Source organism: Ictidomys tridecemlineatus, chromosome 13 (assembly GCF_052094955.1).
Source record: "Ictidomys tridecemlineatus isolate mIctTri1 chromosome 13, mIctTri1.hap1, whole genome shotgun sequence".
Taxonomy (NCBI): Eukaryota; Metazoa; Chordata; class Mammalia; order Rodentia; family Sciuridae; genus Ictidomys; species Ictidomys tridecemlineatus.
Window position 1 is genome coordinate 44,610,624 of NC_135489.1, and position 27,133 is coordinate 44,637,756.

Consider the following 27,133-nt stretch of genomic DNA (forward strand, 5'->3'; position numbering starts at 1 on the left):
CTATTGCTTTTTCTTTCTGTTACTTCATCTGGAAAATAGGTAGATATCCTCATCTTTCTAAGGAAGGGATATAAGAGTAACATGGGTTTGCTTAAATCTTGTTGGTTCCTGTAGAGGAAATTGGGCTTCATAACTTCAATGACTTAAAATTATTTGGGTATTGTGAATATTATTATTATTAATAAAATTATTCCTCCTAAAGTGAGAGGTGCAATTAGTTTTCATCACTGAATCCCTGCAACAGGAGCTGATCTGGTTATCAGGTAGAGGCAAGACTGAGGAACTCAAAGCCCACCTGCTTCTCAGCCTGCACCCCACATGGAGCCTTTGGGGCACCTTTGTGCCTCCCTGTGCTCTGTCGAAGCCAGGTATATGTGAATTATGTATCAAAATAAAAGACTTGCAATTTATCTTCTCAGTTATCATTCTATAAGTAAACAAGTAGCAAGTTACAGAGATGAAATAAGAACTATATTTAAAAGTGGATAAGCCCATTTCATTGTCATCATGTCAGTGGAGTAAAATGCAAGTTACCATCTCACCTTTTATCACTTCTAAAAATTCTATTCCATCACACCTGTTTGCCAATTGAATATACAAAATAAGCCAGTTATATTATTGTTTAAAAGCACATCTTATTAAAATAATCTAACTTTTTATTTAAAAATGTTATAATTTTGGATTTGGTTTTATGAATCTAAAAGATATGGTCAGTATGCCTAGTCATACTGTTAATAAGTATGTAAATTATGAAATGGAATGAACTAATAGTTAAAAATCAAAGTTAGATTCTGTAGGGACTTATGTCTGTCTAACAGTCTTGAAAAAAAAATGTTTGCATCAAACTTCCACTTTTGTACTATATTCATAGATTCCAACCTACTTATACCTTCAGTGTCTTTCATTAAATGACCCAACACAATGGCAGTGGCTTCTTTTAGCTCAGACAAAATTAAGCAATGAAGCACATTCTTAAGGACTCCAGATTTCTCTTATGATTTGTCTTCGGGTTTCATGGAACATACAGTATTCACTCTTTTCTATGATCAAGATAGACCTGTGGTTCTCAAACTCTTTAATCTCAGGAGCTCTTTACATTTTGAGAAATTATTGAGCATCACAAAGGACTTGGGCTTATGCAGGTTACTATCTACTGATATTTTCCATAATAGAAATTCAAATTGGGGAATGTGTTAATAAACACAGGATACAGCACACATTCAGTTGGCTTTCAGAGATGATGTCATCATACATCATGTAACCTCTAGAAAATTCTATAGCACACTCTTGAGGCAGTGAGGGTGTGAATGTCATATAATGTCTAATATTACTATGAAAATAATTTTGACTTTGCAGACTCTCTCAAAGTGTCAAGGAGATCACAGAAGCCCCGCATTAGTACAGAACATACAACTCTTTTTGAATCTTTGTGATCTTGTGAAGTCAAGCATCTCTCAAAACATTTCTGACTTCTTCATTCAAATTGTAATCTGGGCACAAATAAGGCTTGTTCTGTAATTCAAGGTATAAGCATTAGTTTGCCAGTCCCTCAGAATCATATATATTTGGTCTTGATATAAACACTCAGGCTTAATGTGTGCCCCATTCCTTAGATAAGAACAGTGCTTATGGTTAGAATATGATAATTATTATGAATCTGAGATGAAATATTGACTTTATAGTCAATATTTCTCAAAGCTATAATCTGCAGTCATGGGAATATCTGTGTAGGACTATTTTCTAAAATGCTCAGTAATCGTAGTGGCTTTAGTTACAACACATTGAGAAAAAATGGACCAAAAGTTTACTTTTTCTAATTTTAAGAGTGTTTTCATTTTTATGTTTAAACCTTAGGGGTTCATGGTCCTGTGCATTTGCTTTCATTACCCAAATTACCTTAGAGGATGGGATTAATGTAATTTCAAAATATTGATTTCTTTTATATCCTGAATATAAAATGGGGATGGTTAAGTATACAAAAACTAGGATGAGGGGGGGAAATCAACTGAAATTAAGGAAATGATTGTAAATAATAACATTAGAAAATGAAGTCATTTTATATGTAAAATAAATGTGAATTTTTAGCCACTTGAGCTCATCTACTTGTTTATGCCACTAAAGTTTAGAAGGAAGGACTTTATGCAGGAACCTATAAGACCAGATGTCCAAGAGCTGAAATCCTATTAGAAAACTTAACGCATATAATTTATTTGCCTCTTAGGGTGAGAATAATAGGGTAAGTATAGATTAAACATTCCAGAGTCACCCAGTAACATCACTGTGGAGTATCTTTAATGGCACAAAGACAATTGCATGATCATGATGATTTACATTTCTTTCACTGTTTATACCCAATTAAAAACATAAGATGTTTATTGTGTGTGGATAGACATGCTTTGTTGAATATAAAACTTACATGCATATATGGACATGTCTATATGTCTATGTACATCTATATATGGAGAGGAGGCAAAGCTAATGAAAATTGCCACTGCACTTGTGTGTGCAGTGCCCATGTTTTTATATACATCTGGGTATGTACATACAGATGTAGATGGTGCTGAGTTGCTTTCATTTTCATTGCCTATAAAACCAGTCAGAACTTAGATAGTTCCTTGTTTTACACTATCCATCGTTTGGAAATCAAGCACTCAGGCACCATCCTTTGAACATCATCAAATCATCACTCTTTTTAGGGTTAGGCCAAATGACACCTCTGTTTCTATGTAGCACTCTAATTAGGCCATGAGGACTTACCTTTTGCCAGTATGGAAGCTACAATCTCCAGGCAGTTCCTAAACCTTGCTGACTAGATGTTCTAATTCCAGTCCAGAGATACAAATATAGATTATAATAATCTTTCTCTTTCAGTAAAATTTCCCCCACCCCATTTTTATAAGAAAATCTAATACACGTCAAAGGCTGCCTTGGTGCTAGCAGGAGGGGAGAAGAGCTTTGGAATAAGAGTTCATTATATGAACTAAATACACACTTTATTATTTTAAAAATGAATGAACATGTTCAGTGTTTCACATGTTTTCCTAATAGACCTTAGTTTTCTTTTTTCTTTTTTTTTTTTCAACAGAACTTAGGGAATCTGCTTTGAGAGAGGATGTATGGTCCAAGAATAATATCCTACAAAATGTATTTGTATCCAAAGTGGTTTATACAGGTGTGAGCAAGTGGTATGTTTGTAAAAATCTGTTGAATAGACCACTTTCTTCCAGTACATGAATTGCTATTTAATTGTTGCCTCTAGAAAAGCTGCAATTGGATGGCAGTGATAAAAATCATCCTCTCCCAATGTGTCTGCTTAGAAAGTCCTACCAGCTGTCATGTTAGACCTTTCGTAGAGACTGAGGGAATTCCTACCGTGAGGATGGAGCAAATATGCCCAGCCTGAATTTAGGGTCTGAGATTCTGCTATTTCAATTCCTTTGAAATCAAAGATGATTGTGATATTTTTTCCCTTCCCTCCATTAAATTATAAAGGCAGTGTTTTTCCACATTCAAAATACAGTTGTCATTTGACATCCTGAGGGATATACCAAGATGTTCAAATATCACTAAATTTGAAAGATGTCATTGTCTCAAAAGAGCTGTTGGATTTTCTTCTCAAATCATCTTTTCCACCATATCATCCGATTGTAATGTATATTTTAGGTTTTGGGGTCATATTTCTGAAAGAGAAATGAATTACCACATATGGGATTGGACATACAAGACAACAATCCTACATTGAAATGTGGCTGATCAGAGCCTCACTGGGTTCCCCACTAACTTAGCTTTTTGCCCCAAACTTGTCTTTTCAATAAAGACACTTCCAATGTGTGTCTCAAATAATCAAATTCTACATTTTGAAGCATTTAGGAGTTCTATTCAATGGTTAAAAATTGCAAGTGCCATATATTCTGCTGTAATTAATTCCAGTGCTCAGATAATTTTTAATGAATATATTTTCTTATCACAAAAATATGATTCTATCTTTCTAAATTTACCATGATGCCAAAATGATTAGGAATATACCATATTTACAGTTTACTTGCAAAGATATACATATAAACAACTCTTGCATGAGATAACATGTAATCAGTTGTATTCCAAGAGAGGAAGTATTTATTCTATAACTGAGGGAATCATGTGGGAGCTGTTCAGGCCGGTTTCAAAGGATGTGTAATAGGCACTCACTGAACATTGCTTCACTGGCCTTCATCCTGCATTCTTAGTGCTGACCTAAGAAAATAAAGTCAAGATGCCTCTTCATTAGAAATAAAATCTCTACCTCAGACATGTTCGAATCATCCTTGGTTTTCTTCATTTCATGGAATAATTTTTCAGTTAATCATACTTTGACATAGTTTCACGTTAAGTTTTTTAAGCGTTCATCTTTTTCACGAGGTTAGGAGTCTTGCATTTTCTTTTGCTTCATGTTTTAGCATCTAACTAAAATGAAACATTTATACTTGGTTTTAGAAATGTAATTTCAAAGCAACACAACAACCCCCTCCTATTAAGGGGGTGTGGCCAAAGTGAAAAGTTTAGTCTTGCCTCTCCATAAAAGTCAAGGTGGGACCTGGTATGGTGGACAGAAAGGTTAATTTTAGTTTATGTTGTTTACATATTTTCCTCTCCAGGAGGTTGACCTCTTCTTGCAAACAGGAGGAATGGGGAAGTGGATGTAACTACTCATAGCACATTTAAACAAAGTTCTCATGAATCTGTTTTACCCCAATACCAACCTTCTCAAAACTTTTCTGATTTTTTCAAGTGTTTAACTTATATTTCTCACAGAACTTAAAATTTCTTTTATTATTCCCACTCAAACAACAAAAATCAAAACACCGTCCTGCCTTGCCTCCTATCTCATGGTCTTCCTCTAAGGCCCCTGGATAGGAATATTTGCCGGTCGCCATGTCTAGACCTGGCATATGTGATTCTGTAATATTCTGTTTGGAGGAAAGTCAGTCTGAAAGAGTCATTCCTGCCCCTTTCTGGTTGGTTTGGGCTGTGTCCCTTGACACTCTTCCCTTAGATCCTAGTGCTTCGGTCAGCCCCTAAACACATCACAAAGATTTTGAGATTTGTAGGAGTATAAATTGTGTCAAATGAGTGCGTGGTTCTGGAACTGGTCCATTTTATACATTGCCTCATTTCTTTGCTTTGTGGGCCTGCAGGGCTTTAGAAGCAAATTGGTGCTACAGCAACCTCCACTTAATTTGCTCAGTGGTTAAATTGATCTATCTCTTTTATTTGATCAGATCTCCAGGAACCGAATCATTTGCATTGATTTATTGATTGGTGCTATGTTTCCACCATTAGTTTTGATCACTTTCAGCTGTTAATATTGGATAATTCAATCAGGATTGATTGGCCTTACCATTGAAGGCAGAAAGTTAATCATATAGGACACAGAAATAGGCATGGCAAACCTAACCTCAGTTTGACTATTATGTTCCAGTCTCCCTCTATTTATGCAGTGTTGAAAAAGCTAGGGTTTTTCTTGAAAAAAAGAGGGAGCTTGCAATTTTATAGCATTCATAAAGCATCTAAAGATGAGGTAGTTTTATTTTGCTTTTTAATAAAATGACATCTAGAAATTAAGCAAGCATACAGAAAGATAAGCATGATTGTCACAATGAACTCATTTGGACTAAATGAGTAAATGCATTTTCAATTACCCGTTTTGTACCAATAAATGCCTAATCTGTGTATGCATGCTTGGAGGCACAACCTGGGCTCACCTTTTTCTAAATTTGGCCCTCACTGCTTTACCATGTGTCCTGGTCGTCAAATTTTCAAGAACCAAGTGGTTAATGTGAGTGAAGTAAGGGCAACAGAGGTAATTGCAATAAGCGGAAACCTCTTTATTTGCATTTGAATCGCTTCTACTGCACCCCAGCTCAGTTTTAAAAAATTCTCCATCCATTAATTTCTTGATGTTCATATCGATGGCTGATTTTCGCTATTAAAGAGGGAGCACCACCTCTTCGTTCTAGGATGCGTTCCCTCCTCCAACAGCCCTGTTGTTAGCGAGCTGCCATTACATTATTTTTTGTCTGGCCCAGAGTTGACGACAGATGGCCATCTCTGAACTGCCATCAGTGCGGCTTTATGGAGCATCCAGCTAGGGTGTACTGAAGAGCACTGCGGCCAGTTCTGCAGCCCCCTCCCTCCCCACCCCCTGGAAGTGCTCATCACCTCTGCCACATTCTGCTTTGGCTGGGCTTTGCTGGCCCTGCCATCTTCCACGTGGCCAAGACAGCCTGCTGCCACAGCACCGGAAGATCTGCCTCCATTAGGAGTGAGAGACTGCAGGCAAGAGTGTCCTGTGAAGACAGAGCTCTGTGTTACAGTGCCTGTGTAGTCAGATCCTTTGGAGAGATCTGGAAACCCAAATTTCTAGAACATTCTGCAACCCAGACAGGCACCTTGAACTCCCACGTTACTATTTTAGATGTTTACTCCACACATTGATCCATTTCCCCACCTTAGGAGAGATAAAGTGCCAAGAATAGACCTATTGTGTTTACAAATTTTTGTCTGTTGGAAAACATCACTTCCATATTCAACTGTTGTGATTATTAGGGTAAAAGAGATGGCAATCATGGACCTTAACTACCAGTCATCTGAAATGAGCAAAGAATTTACTTCAGCATCTTTCTCAACCCATGGAGGTAGTGCTCCCTCAGACCGTCACGTGCTATTCTGTGCATTTGGAGAAAGATTGATAGACTGCCCTTGATCGGGTTTGCTAAGGCAAGGCGGCTTCAGAACCAAACGTGTATTTTAAGAGGAATTCACATTTGTATCCTTTATTGTTATATTTGCAGCGAATCTACAGCTCGTAACAGGCTCTGCCCTGCAGCTATGAAGGAGTAAGTTTCCCTTATTGGAGAGAGAGCAGTGTTCTGGAAAAGCCTGAGATGGGGTGGGTGAGATGAATGGTGCTTAAAAGCACTGCTCGGGGTGCTGTCATTTAGAACAGCAACTCCCAGGCTCTGAAGGGGAGTGAAAGGCAGGGTAAACGAGTCCTTTTTAAAAGTGGTGAAATTTCAAACTGCCTAAAATAACAGGTCTCCTTCATTGATAACTTCATTGAATGAGTAAGTGGAGAACTCACTGGGCAGGAACTGCTTTTGCATAGGAGGGGAAAGTTTGCAAAAGTGAGGCTTTTTCCTCCACTGGTGTGTGTGTGTTGGGGGGTGGGGGGTGTGCTTCTTCCTTGTGTGGCCCTCCTCCTGCATTGATGGAGCTCCTCAGCTGGCAGAAGACCATCTCTTCCTGAAAACATGAATCGCCCATCAAAGGTTTCCTGTTTTGCATTGCCAAAACTTAATTTTATAATTGTCTGACTGACACCACTGGGCACATCTGCTAAGCTTGTGTGCCTTCTAGACATATAAAAGGCTACTGTGATACCATTAAAAATCAGCAGTGTGCTGTGCAGTGCTTTGAGTTTATAAGGGTGAAAGGTCATTGTGCAGGAAAATGGAACAGTATATTTGCTGTGAGACAGGCACCAAGACCTCACTCCCGTACTCAGTTATAATTCATGACAGTACTGGTGGGAAGCCCTTATCCCTCTGTGGAGTTAATGCATCTCCACTGAAGCCTGCAGAGAGCACCCTGGGTCCCCCCACCATCTGCGCGCTCACTTCCGAGTGCATTCTCTCCTCTTTTCCCTCTCTCTCTCTTTCTCCTGAGATCTCATGGTGTTAATATCATCAGATGACTAACTGATTTGTAAAGGTGGTTCTCCAAAACAGGACTGTCATTTAACTAGGGGAAGAACTGCAAGGAACACGCTATAGGGTTGTTCAATGTCTCATTTAGAAAGTGTCAATTAGAAAATAGACAAAGAAGCAGCAATTACCTTAAACCTATCCCTGACTCCTAGAGTCGAGGATGCGCTGCTAATCACCAGTGAGTAAGAGATACCCATGTTCCTAGCCATGGGAGGCCAGGGACACAACACAAGGTATGCATTGCAATCCAAGTTCACCAGGTTCTCAAGCTGAGTTCAGTGTCTGGAATCTGAGAATGTGGTTCTGAGAAGTGTTTGCCCACTGTGTTCGTTGACTCCGGCCAGCTAGTGGCATGAGCACCAACCCAGGCCCCAAACACGGCCTCATCTGTAATATGGTGCCACTGGCTCTGAGGACCAGAGCTAATTACCTTGGGGCTATGGAGGCCCCAGTTCAAAATGAGCAAAGCCTGTGCCGTGATGAAATAGCCGTGGTGCAACAGCTGAAGTGGCAGGAGCAGAGATGGACGAACTCGCTGCAAAACGGCAGCAAGCCAGCAGAGGTTCACAGCATCCCCTTTGGGTTCCCTTCCTCCTCGCTCCTCACTCCTCCCACTTTCTGCTGGGCCCAAGAAGGTTGATGGGACCAGAGGAGAGTGTGTGTTAAAACCAGAGCTCAGACTGTACCTTGTTGTTGGTGGCTGACCCTGGATGAATCTGTAATGTTTCATAAGATGTGCCCTTAACATAGTGCAGCGTTAGTAGTCCTTTTAAAAAGATAAATCAAATCCAGGCCTGAAATACCAGTGTATGAACTTAACGGATGTGATGCCATAGGGGACCTACTGTGTTATAAACTCCAGAATGGCCTTTTGATACTCAGACTCGAGCTAATTCCAAAGAGGCCTTAGAAGAACCGCAGCAGGGTGAGAGGTCATGCAAGAAGACAGTAGCACCCACACGTGACGCAGCCTTGTGTGTAATTGGCTCACCGTCCCGGCCTGATGTTTGGGTGGCATTTGTCACGTCACCTCGTTCATCCTCCCAAGGAAAAGTAGGGCAAGAATGTCTGTGCTCACTGTCCAGGTTTTCCTGGGTGAAAGATCACTTTGAGATGACACAGCTGAGTAGTCAGCCTGAAATCCTGGTTGGTATTTTATTAATTTTGCACCAAGATAAATCCTGAAATTCTGACAAACTCCATGACAGGTGAAATTCCTTCTTGCAGAATCTTCTCAGCAAGAGGCTGCTCATTTCGTTCTGTTCCGAGGCAGGCAACAGGAGGGCAGCTTTATAATCAGCCCTCAAAGGACCCCCAGCCGCCCCAGAGTCTCGGGCTGATTGAATAACTCCTGGGCCTCTTCCCCTAGGCCTCCATCAGCGGGGGTCCTGTGGAAAGCAATCTCCCGCAGACTGGCACTGAAGTGAGCTTTAAACCACCATTTTCTGCTCTCCAGAGGAGCCTGGAGTACTAAAAGATAGATGGACTGCAGATATTTTATGAGAAACTGTCAGAAGAAGAGCAGAGTAAATGTTTTTTTCTTCTTCTTCTTTGAGTCACACACTACATCACTGTTGAATTTCTCCCAGCATCTTTTACATTTCAAGTAAGAAATTAATTGGTTGCTAACCTTTAATTCCCCCTCCCTCTTCTTCGTTGTCTTCCTCCCAGTTTTTTTTTTTCTTAAATATTCACACAGAGGCCCTTTGCTTAACCACAGTTGCAGAAAATCAGTACCATTTGCAATGAAATATTTATAATGACAGAATGAAAAATTGGATTCATTTTCTGGACTGTAGCCGAACAGTCTGCAACTTTGTGCGGCATTGTTTAGCATCTCTCATTCCTCCCTTTTATTGGAGTCATTTTTGAAAACATACCACATGTACGCTTACCTAGGCATTGGAGGGATGCCTACCCAAACACAGAGCCCAGTCTACTCTGTTTAAAAAAAAAAAGAAAAAAAGAGGGGAAAAGAACATATTTGTGTTTGTGCTGCTATGTGGGGGGCAGGCGGATGTGGCCTGTAAAAGGGTAGAGAGGATGTGAACTCGGTCAAAAGGAAGAGCTGAGAGAAGTTTACAAAGACTACAGGAGACGGTTGGGCCTGCACTTTGTAGCAGAGCACAAATAGCAATCAGCCTGCCATAGCATCTTGGGGCAGATTTATCAGGGACACGGGAAGGCAGAACTGAGGTGTGTAAATATACGTCGTATATCATAACTCACCTTCCCTTTTTCCCCCTTGGTGTTGGCTGTACAGCCTTTCCTTTCCACGTGACCCTCATATACAGAGCTGCTTTCTTTCTAACGGGGTTTGATTACTGCATTTTTTTAAGAAATAAGAGACAAAGGACTTTTCCCGGACCGTCCAGCATTGTATTTCAAACAGGGCCACCTCACAAGTGCCAGAGACACAGCAACACATTCACTCTTATTACAGGACCGGATTGGATGTGTAGTAAGATGCCTGGGAGGTAAATTGGGGTTCACCAAATAAGTTCTCACATGCCACTCCATAGACAAGGGGAAAGAGCCTGGCTTTTTATTTTCTCCCTCCATTGTAGGGTACAGCAAGGGGTCCCCCCGGGCCTAAAGGACTCTCTCAGGCCCCCAGCCCAGCCCTCTGTGTTAACCTTCTATTTTCACCCTTTTGGAATGCTGGGCTTAATTAGTTAGTGGTGTTTTATTTTGGTGGTTTTTCAAAAGTGAAAACAGTATCTAATAAACTCTGGCATGAACAAAAACAGCTTTAGATTGGGCTCTTCCAGGTTTTGTTCATTGCCTCATGCAAATTGCCAACTCCACAAGATCAATAATCCATATTTTATTATCTAATAAAGGCTGCCTGTAATTGAATTAGTTTATTCACTCCATCTGATTATCCCTGTTTTATTCACAAAGAGGAAAAAGAATACAAATTTACTTTTACTGATATATTACATCATTTGAATGTTGAAGAGCTTGCCGCACTAGAAAACAATTGTATAGGGATAATAGACTTCATTTAAATCTTCATTTAAATATTTGTTTATTCTAGGAATATTGTGACTCATGGCACACTGAATTTTGGGGCGATAACTTAAATTTTCATGTCAGTCTGACCTCCAGCCAGCCTGGCGTGGGTCCCCTAGCACAGGTCTCCCTTCTGACTAGCAGTAAGAATCCCACTCCAAAATTCCGAAAGACAATTGGGATGAACAGTCTTAAAAAACCTTTGGAGAGATGCCCCTTTTACTCCTCCCAAGGCCATTTCCTCTTAACCATCCAGAGATTACCATTTTCAAGATTTTTGAACGCTTACTCTCTTCTCTTTGAAGCAGAATTTAGCACAGATTTGTACTTGGGTGATAAAAACACTGAACAGGAAAGGAACCATTCATTATTGGGATCTCTCAGGACTGTGATGTGTAGTCCAACTCGTGTGTGACACATACTTTCTCAGAGGCTTGGTGTTTTCACACAGGCTTCTGGATTTGTCTTTTCATAGCATTCTAAAAAAAAAAAAAAAAAAAAGAAAGAAAGAAAAAAATGATTTTGAGAAATAAGCTGACAGTTCAGCATGAAATGATGTGTGTTCTGACACAGACTGCCTTGTAGCTTCAGAATCTAGCCTGAAGTTATTTTACTGTAGCACTTCCATGATTCTGATTCATGGCAGGAAAAAAAAAAAAAAAGAAGTTTCCTTAAAAGTAGGTTTTAGGATATGCCAATAACTTTTCTCTAGCCCTGTACATAGATTGGAAAGATTGTTTCCACTTAACCTTTATTCTTGCTTGCTTTCTTGAATGCCAGAGAGAAGGGGGAAGTTTTTTCCGTTAGTTTTTCAACAAGTTATGTGAGCCTGAAATATATACCCAAGTAAATGGGAACTGTAATAGTGGGGTGTTCAGAACCAATCTCCTCTGCAGACCAGGAAAAGAACATTGAATAGCATTCATTTATGTACTGCCAGATGTATTTCTGCATGTGACACGGCTTGCCCAACCGCTTTGAATGATTTTCAGTGTTATTAAGCAGACTCGAAAGAGCAACAGGCCTCATGACAGAAGTAAAGAGCCATGTGGCAGAAGTCCTTGGTGAAGGAAAAGTTGCACGCAAACCACGTTGTTGGAGAGGCAGAAGCACCACAGTGCAGACTTTATTTTAGTATCTGTGCTAACAACTCTCTGGGAATATTTCTCTTCCTCTTGTCCAGCTCCTTCTGTGTTGTGGCTGGTTTGCATTTGTGTTTGAAGTGCCAGGCGGTTTAATGAAGTTATTCTTTTATAAATTTTGCAACACTGAAGCAAGCATGAGGGCTTTAAATTAGAATAAGTGCCACTTCTGTGTGGCAGGTTCCTTTGAGGACTGATTAGAATGAGGCCTCCCGTTGCCTGGCCCTTTTTGCCTGGCAGTGTTGCTGTGTGTACTTGTTTATGGCTCACCTTTGGATTTGCATGAGGATGCACCATGCCTGACGCCTGGACCTCTGCTAGTCAAGACTGTCTTTCTGCCAGGATCATATTAAGTACTTCACTTTTAAGAGTTTGGGTGTTGTTGTTTTTTTAATTATATTACTTTATTGTAATGAATTCAGATTAACTTGGAGTAGCAAATTATGTAAGGATGTGAGGATTATAGATTACTTTTGTCATTGCTATAGCACTTCCTTGTGCAAAGGAATGAAAGAGCTGTCTCTCCAATAAGTGTACTAGGAGAGGCGAGGCATCTTTCCCACAGAGACCTAAGGCAAAGTAGAATAGGTGCCCAGAAGATAGGAGTAGAAGGGAAGTCTCACCTGTGGGTTTCTGCAGCAGGAAGGAGCTCTTCTTGGTGGAGCAAAGGACAGGATGGGGGTTGGGGAATCTTTAGGGTGGGGGACCCTAAAGATTCTCAGAGGAAATGGTGGACAAGAGAGATCAAAAACACATCTCAAGACACCCTTCAACAGGGAATAAGAAGTACATGCAGCATTCCTGATTTTTTCTTTCCATGTGTGTGTGAATTTGCTGGCAAATAGGGATGGCTTCAGAGAGCCAGGAAAAGGGAAACTGTTAAAGAAAGGGACCTGAAACTGTCTACAGGACTCACAAACATTTTTCAGAAAAGCCAGCAAGGGAAATAGGCACCAAACCAAAGCATGAAGTTTTCTCTCCTTCAAAACCAGGATTTTGTAAAGTGGAAGACAAACCAAATAGAACCGGGCCTGTGGAGTATTTGCACTTTTTTAAAAAGACTTACTTGGAATTGAATACTTAGAGTTGAAAACAAGGGCTTCTTCAAATTGCATTCCCCCATGTAGGAATGTTTCTGAAGGACAGGAAGGTCAGAAGTAAACACTAGGGACTTCACCTGTGGAATCCATGTGTCACTCAGTTCCGCCCTGCACAACACACTCATTTGCTCAGGCACGAAAATGCACATGGGCACACATGCACACACACTCTCAGGACGTGGCTCACACTTAACACAGTTTAATTATGTGAAATCAATGTTGTCCTTTGACTGTTTTATTTTTGTGCGTATTTACTAAAGGAAATCACTTGGCAGACAAGCATTGGGTTGCTTATGGTGGGGAAAGATGTTTTCTGTTATTCTTAATGACTTATAACATGTTTGACTTGCTATAAGTTTGCCTCCTAGAGTGGCAGTGTTTTCAATAAAAGGAATAATAATACACTACAGGAAAGTGGCACTTCTCTTGCTTTGTGCCCAAGTTTGATAAACTATTTTTCACAATTACTGGAATTCGGTTGAAGGGAATCCTTGTTCCTATGGAGTGGAAAAGCAGAGAGCCTTGGCTCTCTCCTTCTCCCTACAAAGGTTACCCTTTGAATATAAATTACAATGCCCCGTGCCTCTCCCATTCTAATCAGATGACCTTTTGAATCTGATGGGCCAGAGTTTAAATCCTAAGGCTGACAGTCAGTTTTTAAATCAATGCCCCCGTTCCAACAGCTTCAGTACCTAACTAAATTTCAATGGATTTAAACACAGAAGTGCAGTAAGTGATGCAGGCAGAATCTTCCAGCTGATGGCAAAACATCCCCAACTTGACTGCAAGATCTTGGGTCACGGGATGTGATGATGGCTCATTTCATTAGATCCTCTTAAAAAATTTTTTTTCTAAGATTCAAAAATCTAAGAGAAAAGGGAGGAGCAGGAAATTTGTTCTTTTTAAGAGAACATTTCTGAGCAATTATCAATTTAAGCTCCCATTATTTGCCACTAATTACTACACAAGGCTGTTAAATATTTAGCAGAAGTTTGTTTAATTGCGTTTGACTGGGAAAGGGAAGCCTGAATATGGCTTCAGAAATCAAGAGCCAGTTGTGTGCACCCGAGAGCCTGGCAGAGAGGAAATTTGTATTCGCCCAAGATGAACACATTACAGCATCAGACAAGCCTTATTTTTTTTTCCCTCTTCCTTCCACAGATTTATTTATCTTTAAGGTATCTAAAATTAGAGCACGAAGAAGGGGCACTGTTCATGGATGTAAAATTGGAAGGAGGTCATTCTTAACCTTGTTTACAGATGTTCTAGTTTAGAAAGCGCCAGTGTGATAAATTAAACATTACAGGGGAAAAAAAATTAAAGCTTAGCAACAACTGGCACATGGACACATCTGTCTGTGAAGCACTGACTTAATCCCTGAATATCTTATTAGACAGTATTGCCTATCAAAGCCTTCTGTCCTACAGTATGCTGGGATCCTGCAGTTCCAGAATCTGAGCAGAATATGCCCTGGCCTCTCTCACTTTTCCTTTGCTGTCTTTATATAGTTTGATTTAAATTTACTTTTGGCTTCGTGCAAGTGAACAAGTTGCTCAATTTATTGTCTTCTTTTCAAAATCAACTTTATATTTTTAATATATTTCCCAGTGGCCATTTTGCATTTTTTAGCTTGTTCTTCCAATTGGACACTTAAAAATTTTTTTTTTTCCATACAGGAGATAGTGCATATTATTGTCTGCTGCAAAGGGGGATATGTTCAAGCCTGTCCCATATGTAAAACAGTTAGGGGTCAGCTTGCAACTCAAATTTTATGACTGTTTATTCACAGAAAATGGAATTGTTATAATGTTCACATTTCCCATATATGACCCAACAGTGCAATTTGTCCTCTTGAAGTGGGTGGACAAGTGGTTTGTTTTAGTTCTCTATTAATGTTTAATTGTCAAAATACTAGGCATTGTTCTGCATTTGCAGTTGGGCATTGCATTATTCAAAAAAAATTAGTCTTTACTCAGGCTCCTGAAGACTCATATTTGAATAGGGATCTGCTGATTTAACTGGGTGTTCTTGCTACATTGTAAATCATCATGTACTTTTCCAAATAGGATGAATATTGTATAAACAAATTTTTAAAAGCGAATGTGGCCCTTGCCAAACTGATTGCCCACCTCTCTGTAGAGACTCATGGATCTTGAGCCCCACCACATTGGATTCTTAAGAAGTCTTTGTCTTCTGCTGTCTGAGACTCTCAGTTTTACTCCTGTGTTTTGTTAGGGGACTGAGGATTGAACTCAGGAGCACTCTACCACTAAGCTACAATTTCATACTTTTTACATTTTTTGAAATAGGGACTCACTGAGTTGCCTGGGCTGGCCTCAAAGTTGATGATGCTCCTGCCTCAGCCTCCCGAGCAGCTGGGATTACAGGCATGCACCCCCATGCCCTGTGTTTGCTCATGTTCTTTTCTCTATTCACTCCCTTCTTCCTTCCCCCATACCCCCTCCCCCAATCTCTCCAGCACCAAGCAGGGAAACTCCTCTGAGAGCCAAACTCACAGTTCCCACAGAAGTTGAAGGGACTTTGGTCTGTGCCCATAGCTCCCTGTCTCTCCTGGGAGATGGTGAGGGCTGTGGTGAGCACCCCTCATCTGTGCAGCTGACGCAGCTCAGAAACTAGAACACAGCCAGCAGGGCCATTCAACAAGAAGACTTCATGCCTGAAGCTAACTCAGTTGCAGGACTAGCCAGAAGACTTTGAAAGTTGGCTCCAACTCTGGTCTATAAAATGAAATGCTTCACCAGATGTTGCAAGGCCCCTCCCAACTCAGAAACCAAGTCTTAGCTACTCTGCTGCATTACCACTGCAGTTGAACCTAGACCAACAAATTGAAGGTGGATGCTTCAGATAGAAATATCTATTTCTTTCAAAGTAGATATTTGTTTTCATATCCTAAATTCTAATTCCAGAGTTTAATATTTGCATCATCCCTTTATATATTATTGAATTGCCGAAGATTCCTGAAGTGGCATTGGTTAATTGCCACTATAAAGTACCCTCTTCATTCACTAATGGTGTGTGGAACGACTAAGAATTTTGGTGATTGAGTGAACATTGCTGAAGAGATTCTGTTCCTCACACAACAGTGCCATTTATTATGTATCTCAAAGAATCCTTTCCACAGTTTCTGGACAACTGCCCACTCTCACCTGACTATGCTTAAAAACACCATGCTGTACAGTCCCATGTGCTGTATATATGTCCCTTTGCAATGCTTTTATTTTCTTAAGGTGGAGGAGATAACCTCATAGACTGAAGACTAAGCCACATACTCAAGTACCACAAGTTCAATGTATTTTCAACACAAAGAAAATTCAGAACAATTGTGTGTCTTCCCCAGCTCCACCTGTTCTTGTGTCTGACCTCCTACTTAATGTTATCTTGGAAAACTTGTCGGTGACAAGACAGGCCAATGGCAAAACCTCCTAGTTAGAGCTACTCAAGGTCCTGCACAGACCCGCCTTTCTCTTTCCTGCTTAGACCAGTCATCCCTGTAGATACTTCAGATTCCTTGAATGCAAAACTTTCCTCATGGCCAAGCTGTCATTCATTCGTTCATAAATGTTTTTCACGCAGTATAATAAGGCAGTGGTTCAAAAGTGAGAGTGATGACTTTTTTCCCCATCAGATGATATGTGACACTGTCTAGGGACATTAATGGTTGCCACAGGTATGGAAGTGCATGTTGTAGAGGCCTGGGAGGCTGTCAAGCATCCCACTGTGCCCAGGACATGACTCCCCCACCCCCACCCTGAACCAATAATTGTCCAGCCCCAAATGTCAGTAGTGCTGAGGTGGGAAACCCTGCTGTTAGGCCCACTCTGCAGCCTTCTTCCCTCTCATTGCAGACTCATCTCTAAAACCCACCACATAAATGGCTTGTATTTTGTGTAATGACTGGAAATGGTTATTGGATTGTCTAATGGGTTACTTTGGTTGAGATAGAAGAACTTTATATTATGGGTACATGGTCAAGGCTCCTGAATGAACAGAGGAACATGCCAATGCCCACCTACTGCAAGATTATCTCAGATCACCTTTTCTGGGCTTATTAATAAGTGTCCAGGGAACAAAAACAACAAAAATGTTCTTTGGTGAGGTTTATTAGAATAAGAAGTCATTTCCTCTGGGAGATGTGATGGAAATTTCATTGCCAGAATCATTTAAAACTGCCCCGGAGTATAAACTTCACAGGAGAATTCTGTTTTTGCAGAGGGACAAACTAAACAACCTAATTGTCCTTTTCTGTCTTTAGTATCTTGTATTTTTTGATCACTTCTGATGATGCCATTTCACCTTTTGCTTTAATATAGCTTAGTGTCACCCAGAAAATGCTTTGAGATGTCAGCCCAAGCCCATACGAACTGTTAAATGTCAAAAGAAAATGCATCAGTGTCTCTGTAAGTTCATGGTGATGACATTACCATATGAAAAAATAAAGAGGAAAATTCTGTCAGTGCAAACACGATCGTAAATGCAACATTCATGGCATTAAGGAGAGGGGCAAAAGCCTATCATGACAGACAGTTTCAGAAATGCCACTGCTATGTCATAATAAAAGAATAGAAAACTCATTCTAGTAAATTCTTCAAATGTAAAAATCATGAATTGACTTTCATGAATATGGGAAATATGCTATGTGTCAGGCGTTTTTTTAATATTCTCAACCCACTTTGGGAAAATGAAATTTATCTTTTAAAGAATATCCATTGAACTATAACATGTCTCACAAAAATGTTCATGTCCACGTATACATTCATGATGCTTACCAGGTAAGGCCTATGAAAACACAATTATCCAAATTTCTTCAGCCAGAGGCATATAGTTTGTGGACAGTGGAAACTTCAAGGTGGCCAAATGGGGGATAAGTGGAACTCTGGGTAATTTAGGTCTTCCATGTAATTTTTAGAACTAATGGTACTTCCAGTGCCATAGTGATTCCCTTTTAACTAGTTTAAAATTATGAGTACTTTTGTAATTGTATAGACTTTGAAAATGTTAATTTATTAACATTCACATCCTGTTGACCTTATTAAGATGCTTAAAGGCCACCCTTTGCCTTTTGTGACTATTTTTTCCCTAATATACAGGGGAAATAACTCAGTATCCTGTCATCATTAGCTGTATACACTTTTAAAACTATTTTACTAGCGGAAGAAGTTGGGAATGAAAAAGAGAGAGGGTAGAAATGTAAAAATCTTGATTAGAAAGTATAATTTAATAGAACATGTATTGAACCAAATGTATTGATTAATGTACAAGATATAGTACTTATATTGATTCAAACCAGAGATTTAGTACTAAAAGCTCTAAGCCAAAAAGCTGTTGCAGATTGCTACAAAAGTCAGTTTAATGCTGTCCTTGAGAATGCCTCCACAAAGAAATTCTTCTAATGTTTGAGGACTAGGTAGAATGCGGTATATGTCAGTCTGATCCCGGAGGGTTTTATTTTGTACTCTAATAGCTGTTACGAGCCTACATTATATCCAAGGAGTAATTTTCCTTAGGGGTGCCCGGCTCGCTTTATGTCAATATTCTAGCATTTTAAGTCACGTACAGTATATGCTTCTGGGAACAGGGAAGGAGCCAGCCAGACTCATAATGGTCTGCATTCATTAATAAAGGCAGCAGCTTCTGTCCCTCCATTGCCCACTACAGGGATGCCTCTTTGGCCTTCAGGGACCCGTACAGACACATTTAAAGAAAGCTTTATTTTGAGTGGGCAGAAGATGAAATGTAGGACTTGCAGGCATTTCCTAAGTCAGCTATATGCCCGAGCACAAGGGTGACCTTACTGGGTCAAAGAAGAATGCAGGTCAAAAGACTTATTATCCAGCCTGTTGGAAACCAATTGCTTTTGTTTAAAAAAAAAATAAAATAAAAAATGAAGGGGAAAAGAAGCAGTAGTGCTTAAAGGTTGATGGTAATGTAGAAATTCTGTTTGCAGCCTGTAAACTACATAACCGTATGTGAACTGGAATACGCCTCTCCAAAAATAAGAGCATACTGATTATCCTCCGTGTTTACAGATAAAGGTCCAACCCAAGTGATAAAAGGAAGGGTAATATAATTAGTTAATCAGTGATGATTGATTACGGATGTTTGTGTTCTTCAACTAAAGAAAAAACAACAGGCTGCCACAGTGCTGTCACCATCTGTTGAAAGAAACAGCCACATTTAATCTTTATATTTCTTCCCGCCTTTCATTGTTTCTGAGCCACAGTTGCCTACTATTTCATCTGGTTCGAAAACATCTCATTTAAATTGAATATAACTGCAGTTTAAATTCGAGATTCTAATGGCATAGTGAATTAGTGGAAAGCTTGTTTTTTTTTTTTTCATTCCTTTTTAAAATAGCATGCTGGCTCTTTTTCCTAGTTTTAAAAGCTTGTCAGAATTTGTCTGAAACAAAAGCCTATAAATAGACAAGTCATGGTAAAAATGATTAACATCTTTGAATCAACAGATTTCACAAAACTCCCATTCAAATGCTGTTTTTATTTTTATTACCACTGCCACTTAACATTTTGACGATGCCAAGAGAGGGTTACAAAGCACAGACGAGACGTGGTCTCTGCCAAAGAATTGGAAAAAGTCAGAGCAATCTGTGGGCACAACTTTTGGGGGTGGAAATTTAATTTTTTCAATCCTGGGAAGGTAGATCCCCCCCCCCCGCCCCACCCTGGCTTTCCTCCAAAGCTTAACTTCATCACTGTTGTAGGTACAAAAATTCAAATTCACATCAAGATGGCAGGAAAACAGGAGCAGATCAAGATTGCAAGGTGAACAGTTTCAGAGGATCGTGGGGTTTTATTTTTATTTAAAAATATTTTTCTTGGCTTGCATATAAAATAGGATTAAACCGTTTGACCAGCAAATGTGGTCAGCTCTCAGAGAGGAGGAGGCTGAATTAATCATTTGTTAGAATGCCAAGCCCAAGATGAGAATTCCAGTCTTATAAAATGGAAGGCATCTCATATTTTAAAAAGAAATACATGGTGCTAGTAGGGAATTTTTAAGACCCTCATCTGTTTTTTTAGCTTCCTAAGTTTAATTTCACATTTACAGAAGGAAAAAAAAAAAAAGAGCACACTCCTTCCAAATGGGGCCCTTTACCGTAAAGAGTGTTTTTGAAACCTTGCTATTAAGGTATCATACCTAGATGGATCTTCTTTTAAGCTTTAAGGTGTGTTGTGGATTTGATTTTTTTTTTCCTTTAAACACGAACCCCCCTCGTGTAAAACAACTGTTCATAACTGGGATTAATGGTTTGCAATTTTCAGTTACTTAGACATGGGGTCTCCAGGAGATGGCTTTTTGCAGAGTAGAATATGGCTCTCTGTGGGATTACAGAAGTTTCCTTCTCTTGCACTTCCTTCTCTGTCATCACCCCCCACCTCCACCAGTGTTGCACTGATGTTCTTCTCGATTATGTAAAACACTTTCCCTTCATTGGAACAGATATTTTTTCTCATAACCTGTCATTGCATTAAAGTACTTTGGGGACTGTGAATTGCTGTGTAAAATTGGTGAGATTACCCACTGCTTTGTTCTAGTGGAGTGGTTTCCTCCAGACCTAAAGCTAAAACTCCTACACAGAGAGGGCTGCTTGAGGAAGGCCTGGCAGCAGGTTTCCCACTTTACTTGTGCACATTTGTGTCCTCAGTGTCTCAGGACTGGCTCTGCGGTATGGTCGGTAGCCAGGGCAAGTGCAGGCCATGCCTTGGGAGCCTGCCCTTTCAGCTCAGTGCTTCTGTTGCCTATATTTTATCTTTCCACTTGCTTCTTAGCCCCTTTTCTAAATAAATGATGTCTATGATTTTTTTTTCCCAAAACACAAAATCACTGATCACTCTCATGAAGCAACTGGTTTGTCTTCCAAGAGGATCTCCAGTCATGTCTTGAGACTGTGACCTGGCATCTGTTCTTTGCCACACCTACAAGCCAGTTGGATAAACTGTGTGGCTGAGACATGCCATTCCTCCTTCAGAGAGTGAAAGGAGACTTTGCATGTTTAAAGGACTTGGAATAACACATGGGTCGGGGGACAGCAGAAACATCCCCAGGGATTCTAAAAGGCAATGGGGGCCAGCCCTTGAGGGAGGATGGAGCAAAGTCATCTGGGATTTTTTGCCTCCCAAACACAAATATGCCCGTTTCCAAAGAACCTCTGGGAATGTGCCTTCTTCCCACCATGATACTCACTGTTTGGGTGGACAGCTAGTACTGCAGAGACCTGTTGTGGCCCTCAATTGGGCTGGAGCAAAGAAAGATGAGACCAAGGGACCTCAGCGTTGTGCAGGCATCTCCACACCAAGAGGACTCGTGTCTATCACTTTTCATGCCACTTTCTCATTTTTATGTTACTTATATCAGGGATCTTTACTTTTGTATAAGCTTATATTTCACATGCCCTACTCTTGTCCTTCCCAAAAATGATTTGCATTCTTATCTCTTACATGCAAAGCATAACTCCTTCATAGAAGAGACTTCAATCTGTTGCAGTAAGTGATGTATGTGTATATATATTTGCTCAGTTCTTTGCACCTCTGAAGAGACCCTTATGGCTTGGGTTTAGGATGAAAGTCCTGATCTAAGACTCAACTATTGCCAACTCTTATGGACCATTTATTTAAAGCCCATGATTTGCAATATCTCAACATAGGCACATGAAAAAAAACACTGGAGAAGTTCCAATGTGTCATCCTTTATTAGAGTCCTTTTAAAAAATGGAGCATTCTGTAAACACTTCATTCAAAAATACCTGATTAATATATATATATACCCACATGTATATATAACATATATATACACATATGTGTTTATATTTATATATACAAAGATGTAAATGTTTAGTGCTGCATTAAAATTAGAAACAATGCCAATGTCTATTGTAGGAAATAGGGAAAAATACAAAGAATGAATTTTATCCACTTTAATAGATTTCAATATAAAAATGATGTTTTATTAAATCGATTTCTTTTTTACATTGATTATGGTCAAATTTTAAAAATCACCCATAATTCTGTCAGTATATCATCACTTAGATAACTAGTGCCATAGTTTCTGATACTTTTTTAGTAATTTTTTTTATTAAAAACCTTTTTGTAGGATTATAAGACGTTGGGATAGCAAAAGCTCTGAGAAATCTAAGAGTGTGTTTTGAGTATTTAAATTTTATATTGTTTATAAACTTCTGATCATAATTGCTTTGATTTTTAAGGAAATAGGACGGTCATTTGCTCTCATCAGTATTTTGAGTATGTCTTGTGAAAATACTTTTCAGACATATTTGAAATCAATACTGAGGTAAAAGAGCCTGCACTAAAGTAGTTTACTGCCAAATGGACTTCGAGGCCAGTATTAGTTAATCAAAGCAGGTACATTTTAAATAAGAAAAAAATAAAATGAAGTTTCCTCATCAGTAGTGATATTCCTTGTCACTTGTTTTCTTATTCTTTTTTTTCTCCAGCCCCACGGAGGGCCATGACAGGGTCTCCACAGACAGTCCTAACTGTCCACTGTTGACAGTGATATTCTCACTGTGGGAAGGGGGCATATTTCCATTATCAATCTCCTTCACAAATAAGTTAATTCTGAAACAGGGGAAGGAAGAGGTGGGCAAACTTCAGCCACTAACCCTCAGTCACTCAGCCTGCGTTTTCTGAGCAGCAGGCCGTTGGCTGGTTGTAGTCAGGGGTTTGACAAGATCTTGAAGACAAAGCCTTCTGCTTCAAATTATGCCAGCAGCTCCTCTCCACCTGAAAGACCAAGATTGAACGCCTTAGTAAGTTTTATAAGGTTCTTCATCATCTTTCCTCAAACTAACCTCCATCTTCATTTCCCTTAAGTATTCTTGATTGAGAACACTCTAGAAGACTTCAGTCAACCTGAGCAAGCTGCAGGGGCCCCCCCCACACACACACCTGCATGTTCTTGCTTCATTACTTTTCCTCTTGTGGGTCCTTCAGCCTGGAGAGTCCTCTCTGCATCCCCGTCTCATGTTTGCAGCCTCAATGACAATGACAGTGTGCTGTCCCTATTGCAAGGCCTCCCCCAGCGGCTAGGCCAGATCAGGTGGAGCCAGGATTTGCCTTCATTCCTTTCTAAAATACTCCTTGCCATATTGCTTGACCACAGTGTGCCCACCACTTCCTTCTTTGAGCCCTTTGAAAGCATGATGGCAGGGACTAGATCTCTCTCTTCTTTGCCTGGTCACTCAACTGGCTACATCTTCTTTACTGAGCACTGGGTGCTGTGGGCTGTGCCAGGTAAGCATTGCACAAATGCTTATGAAGGGTGAACAAACTTCAGAATTACTGACAAAGGCCAAGACCCAGGTCTACAAATGGCTGTGAGACAAGACCTAAGATGGGTGCAACATAAAGGGCAGTAGAAAATCAGAGAAGGGAGAAAGGAATTCCAAGCTGGATGGATGAGGATGGAAGTGTTTGTATTCTAAGCTCAGCTTCAAAGTTCCAATCAGAAGGGGTGAGGAGAGTGTGTACAATGTGAACAATAGGAGAACATGACCAGGAAAAGTCAGAGGGACAGGGAGAAGTCTGACCATCTCCAGGCTTAGACCCCAGATGAATTCCCATAGGCCTATGGTGTCCTCCATGCAGGAGGGGACTCTCCTACTGGCATGCCTGCATTTGGAGCCTGCTTGCCTATTTTTCACCCTCCTGGCTTGGACGTTGGCCCAGGTGTCCCAGGTGCTTTCTCACAACTTGGAAAGAGTTTGTTCACTCAGAAAGAGAGGAACAAACTACAGCACAAAGGAACAATAGCATCTGGGGACCAGGAAGTCACAGCAGGCTGCTGAGATATGCTCCTGAACCATGAGGTGGCTACAGTTCCCAGAACACCCTCAGGAGAGGGGCTGGATACACTTCCCCCTGTCCATCATTGGCCAGGTATCGTTTGCCTCCTAGGATGTCCATATTCAGGGACAGATGAGCCCCTGCTGTCAAGATGCTCATCATCTGAGAGGTTAGAACCCAAGCATATTAATAGGAATAATGCAAAGCTACCAACAACTGTTTAAATGGTACTACTCTAGTCTTTGAAAAGTGGACCATGGCTTGATAAGTGGAAATGGTGGAAAGTGAGAGAGTATTCCGGGAAGGCATAGCAGAGGCAGAGAAAAGGGAAAGTGCCGCCAAAATCTCCCTTTCTAGGCTGCTGGCCCTGACTCTTCCTCCCAGTACTCTCAGGCTACAGCTTCCCTGCACCTGGCCACCCCAGGCAGGCTCAGGAGTTGCCTGATTTGAGCCTCCCTGTGGACAGTGAGGAGGTAATGCCCCAGGAACACCTAAGCAAATCTGTTGGCACTTATCTATGCTTGCTCTGATGAAAACAAAATCACTGAAGTTTTTTTTTTCCCCCTCTTTCTTTTTCTTTTTTTTCTTTTCTTTTTTTTTTTTTTTTTTTTTTTTTTTTTTTTACAGAATCATACGATGACCCAACACAGCAGTTAGTGCAAGTACGGTCTCTCAAGGAGAATTACTTTTGTGGCACAAAAAGGGAACATGTTTTACTCTTTGCACGAAACTTTCATTGTTAATGTATATTATTCAGAACATTGTATTGTACCATAAAACTTGTATTATCAAAACTGTTGGATGTTCATGTGTTTGAACTTTTGAGCACCGGATAGACTCCTTGTATATAAAGTGTTGCACATGTATTATGTCGTCTGATACTAAAATGGTCTTATAAAGACAAGTGGACTTGGGCCCTATTCAGGCAAGATTTAAAAAAAAATAAAAGTGAACAAGATGGCTTAAGAGAAAGTATTTTCAAGGAAGACAGATTAAAAACAACTGTTACACATGGGACTATGGTTGGACTTCCTTTTATTTACACTTAAGCCTAGAATTTCTCTTTTGGTATATCAACAGTTAAAATCCAAGACTATTTTTTATTGCTGAAGATTCTTGCAAACCATGAAGAGATGTTCTCACAGAACAGAACCCCAAGCTGGATACGGCCCGTATATATATTTGTAAGCCTTGCGATGTGACAGGTAGCATCACTATATATGCAATAGTTGTTATGTAGACTGTCAAAAGAATTTTTTTTCCTGGATACATTTGAAGCTTTGAGTGTTCAAGGTTTTCCTTAATGATTCACACAGCCAAATTCTTGAATCAGTTGAACTAACCTGTATGTTACTGTTATTAATGTTTACTCTGCGGTCTGAACCTGGAGATTACTGGAATTGTTTTCCAAGAGGAAATAAATTCAGTTTACCATTAGGTATGAGTGTATTTGTGTGTTTTCTTTTTCTAGTTACTCTATCATTTTTTAAAAAAAAAAATCTAATTGCCTGCACCCTTGGATATGAAATCTGCTCTTGAGCATATCCCAGGCATAACCTCAATCATATTTAACCTTTTCACACTGGGCCAAATGCATCTGGGAGGATATTCATCATACTGCACGGGGAAGGAATCAGACCCAGTCTACTTCCACTCTCTTAGATACTAACAGGTCACGATGTACTTGAGGATTCTGACATCACAGATGGATGTGATGGCTGTTTTCTGCATAATTTGCAGCCCAATTCATGTCATGCTGTGCAAATCTGAACTCAAAGTAGATGGCTGCAATTTGAGAGGCAGTTTGGCTTATGTGTACTTAAGAAGCAGCATTGTTCAGAAGACAAAGCACAGAGCAGGGAGTCAGATGGCTGTTAGTTCTGGTTCTGGCACTGATCCCAATGGGGTCTTCTCCAAATTGCTTCACCTCCTGGCCTTGGATCACTCGGCCAGGGAAGGTGACAGAACTTGGTCATCAGCCTTCACACAGGCATGGGGTAGCTCTGGAAGATGACTGTCACCACAGCCTGCCATAAAAATCATGAATTATTAGGAGCTCTAATTGCAGACATTTTGTGTATTTTTTGAAGGAGAATAACAGCAATGTGTATATTAGACCCTGATACACATGTTTTGTCAAAATAATCCAAATCATGCTTAAAATATCTAACCCACTATGGGTCTTTTGACCCCTTTTAAGCTCTGCAGATCTCAAGTAGATCTTTAAACTTTAAACAGATAAGAATCTTCACCGTACATTTTTGGCGAGAGAACTACAGCATAGACCAATTGAATTTATTGTGATCTCCTTATCACCAGGGGACCTGTCCATGAAAGTGACATCATCAGCACCCCGAGGCATAATCCTCACTCTGTGATTCTCAGACCTCAGCCTGGCTGAAGTTCCCTAGAGGGCTTGTTACATCCTGAGGTGCTAGATCCAACTCTCAGTGGGGCTCAAAACTGTACCCTTTTAAGAAGTTTCCAGATGATGCCAATGCTGCTAGTGGATGGGCCACACTTTGAGAACCCATACTCCATTTCCAAGTTAGGCTAATGCATTAAGTGTGAACAATCAAGCCATAGCACACGTTACACTATTCATTTTGTTTTCAATATTTAAAAAAGCCAAATTTTAAGATCACTTCAAAACAAGTACTTTGTAATGATTATATATACTTGCCAGAATACTGTGTGTGTGTGTGTGTGTGTGTGTGTGTGTGTGTGTGCGCGCGCGCGGCGCGCGTGCATGTACATACGTGTACCCTCTTGTCTGTGTGTTTAACTTTTTCATGCTAGGAAAACCTACATCTATACATTTCACAATGGATTGCCAGCATGCTATTTAATTAAAAAGCTTTTTCACCAGCTACATAAATAATGAAGTATGCTGAGAATATGCAAGTACATCCATAATTAAAATACTCAGCTATATTTAAAAAAAAATTAAGATCTCTGGTCTATTCAGGATTTTGCATTTAAAATGAAAGAGCCACACTTAATAATGATTTTTTAAAAGCTTTAAAACTCTTGGTTATTAATGAGGGGGTTGTATTTTACTAAATGTAAGGGGTTCTATATTTACGGAAAGCAGGTGATGGTGTTATCCCAGGGATGGATCCCAAATTGCCTTTTGCGATCTTGCCTCTAAGAGGCTTCCCAGACTTCAGGTCAACACCAGGAGTTGACATTCTTAGACGCCAGAGAGGCAGTAGTCACCATTCTGAGTGGGCCCCCACCACTGGTCTTCAGGCTGCTCCAACACAGGCAGAGTTCAGCCTCTTCCCAAA

At 40.1% G+C, this 27,133-nt stretch overlaps 1 protein-coding gene across 6 annotated transcripts in view; it reads left to right on the forward strand.

Annotated features, from left to right (window-relative positions):
• Positions 1–25,282, forward strand: part of Znf521 (zinc finger protein 521) — a 270,157-nt gene extending 244,875 nt beyond the window's left edge. For 5 of the 6 annotated variants that reach the window (XM_078030228.1, XM_078030223.1, XM_078030225.1 and 2 more), the window contains 2 exons: positions 245–22,807; positions 24,471–25,282. In XM_078030228.1, coding sequence (XP_077886354.1) covers positions 245–433 — 189 coding nt within the window. In that variant the 3' untranslated portion in view covers positions 434–22,807; positions 24,471–25,282. The remainder of the gene's footprint in view (positions 1–244; positions 22,808–24,470) is intronic. The other variant, XM_078030227.1, reaches the window with a different exon arrangement.
• The last annotated feature ends 1,851 nt before the right edge of the window (positions 25,283–27,133 follow it).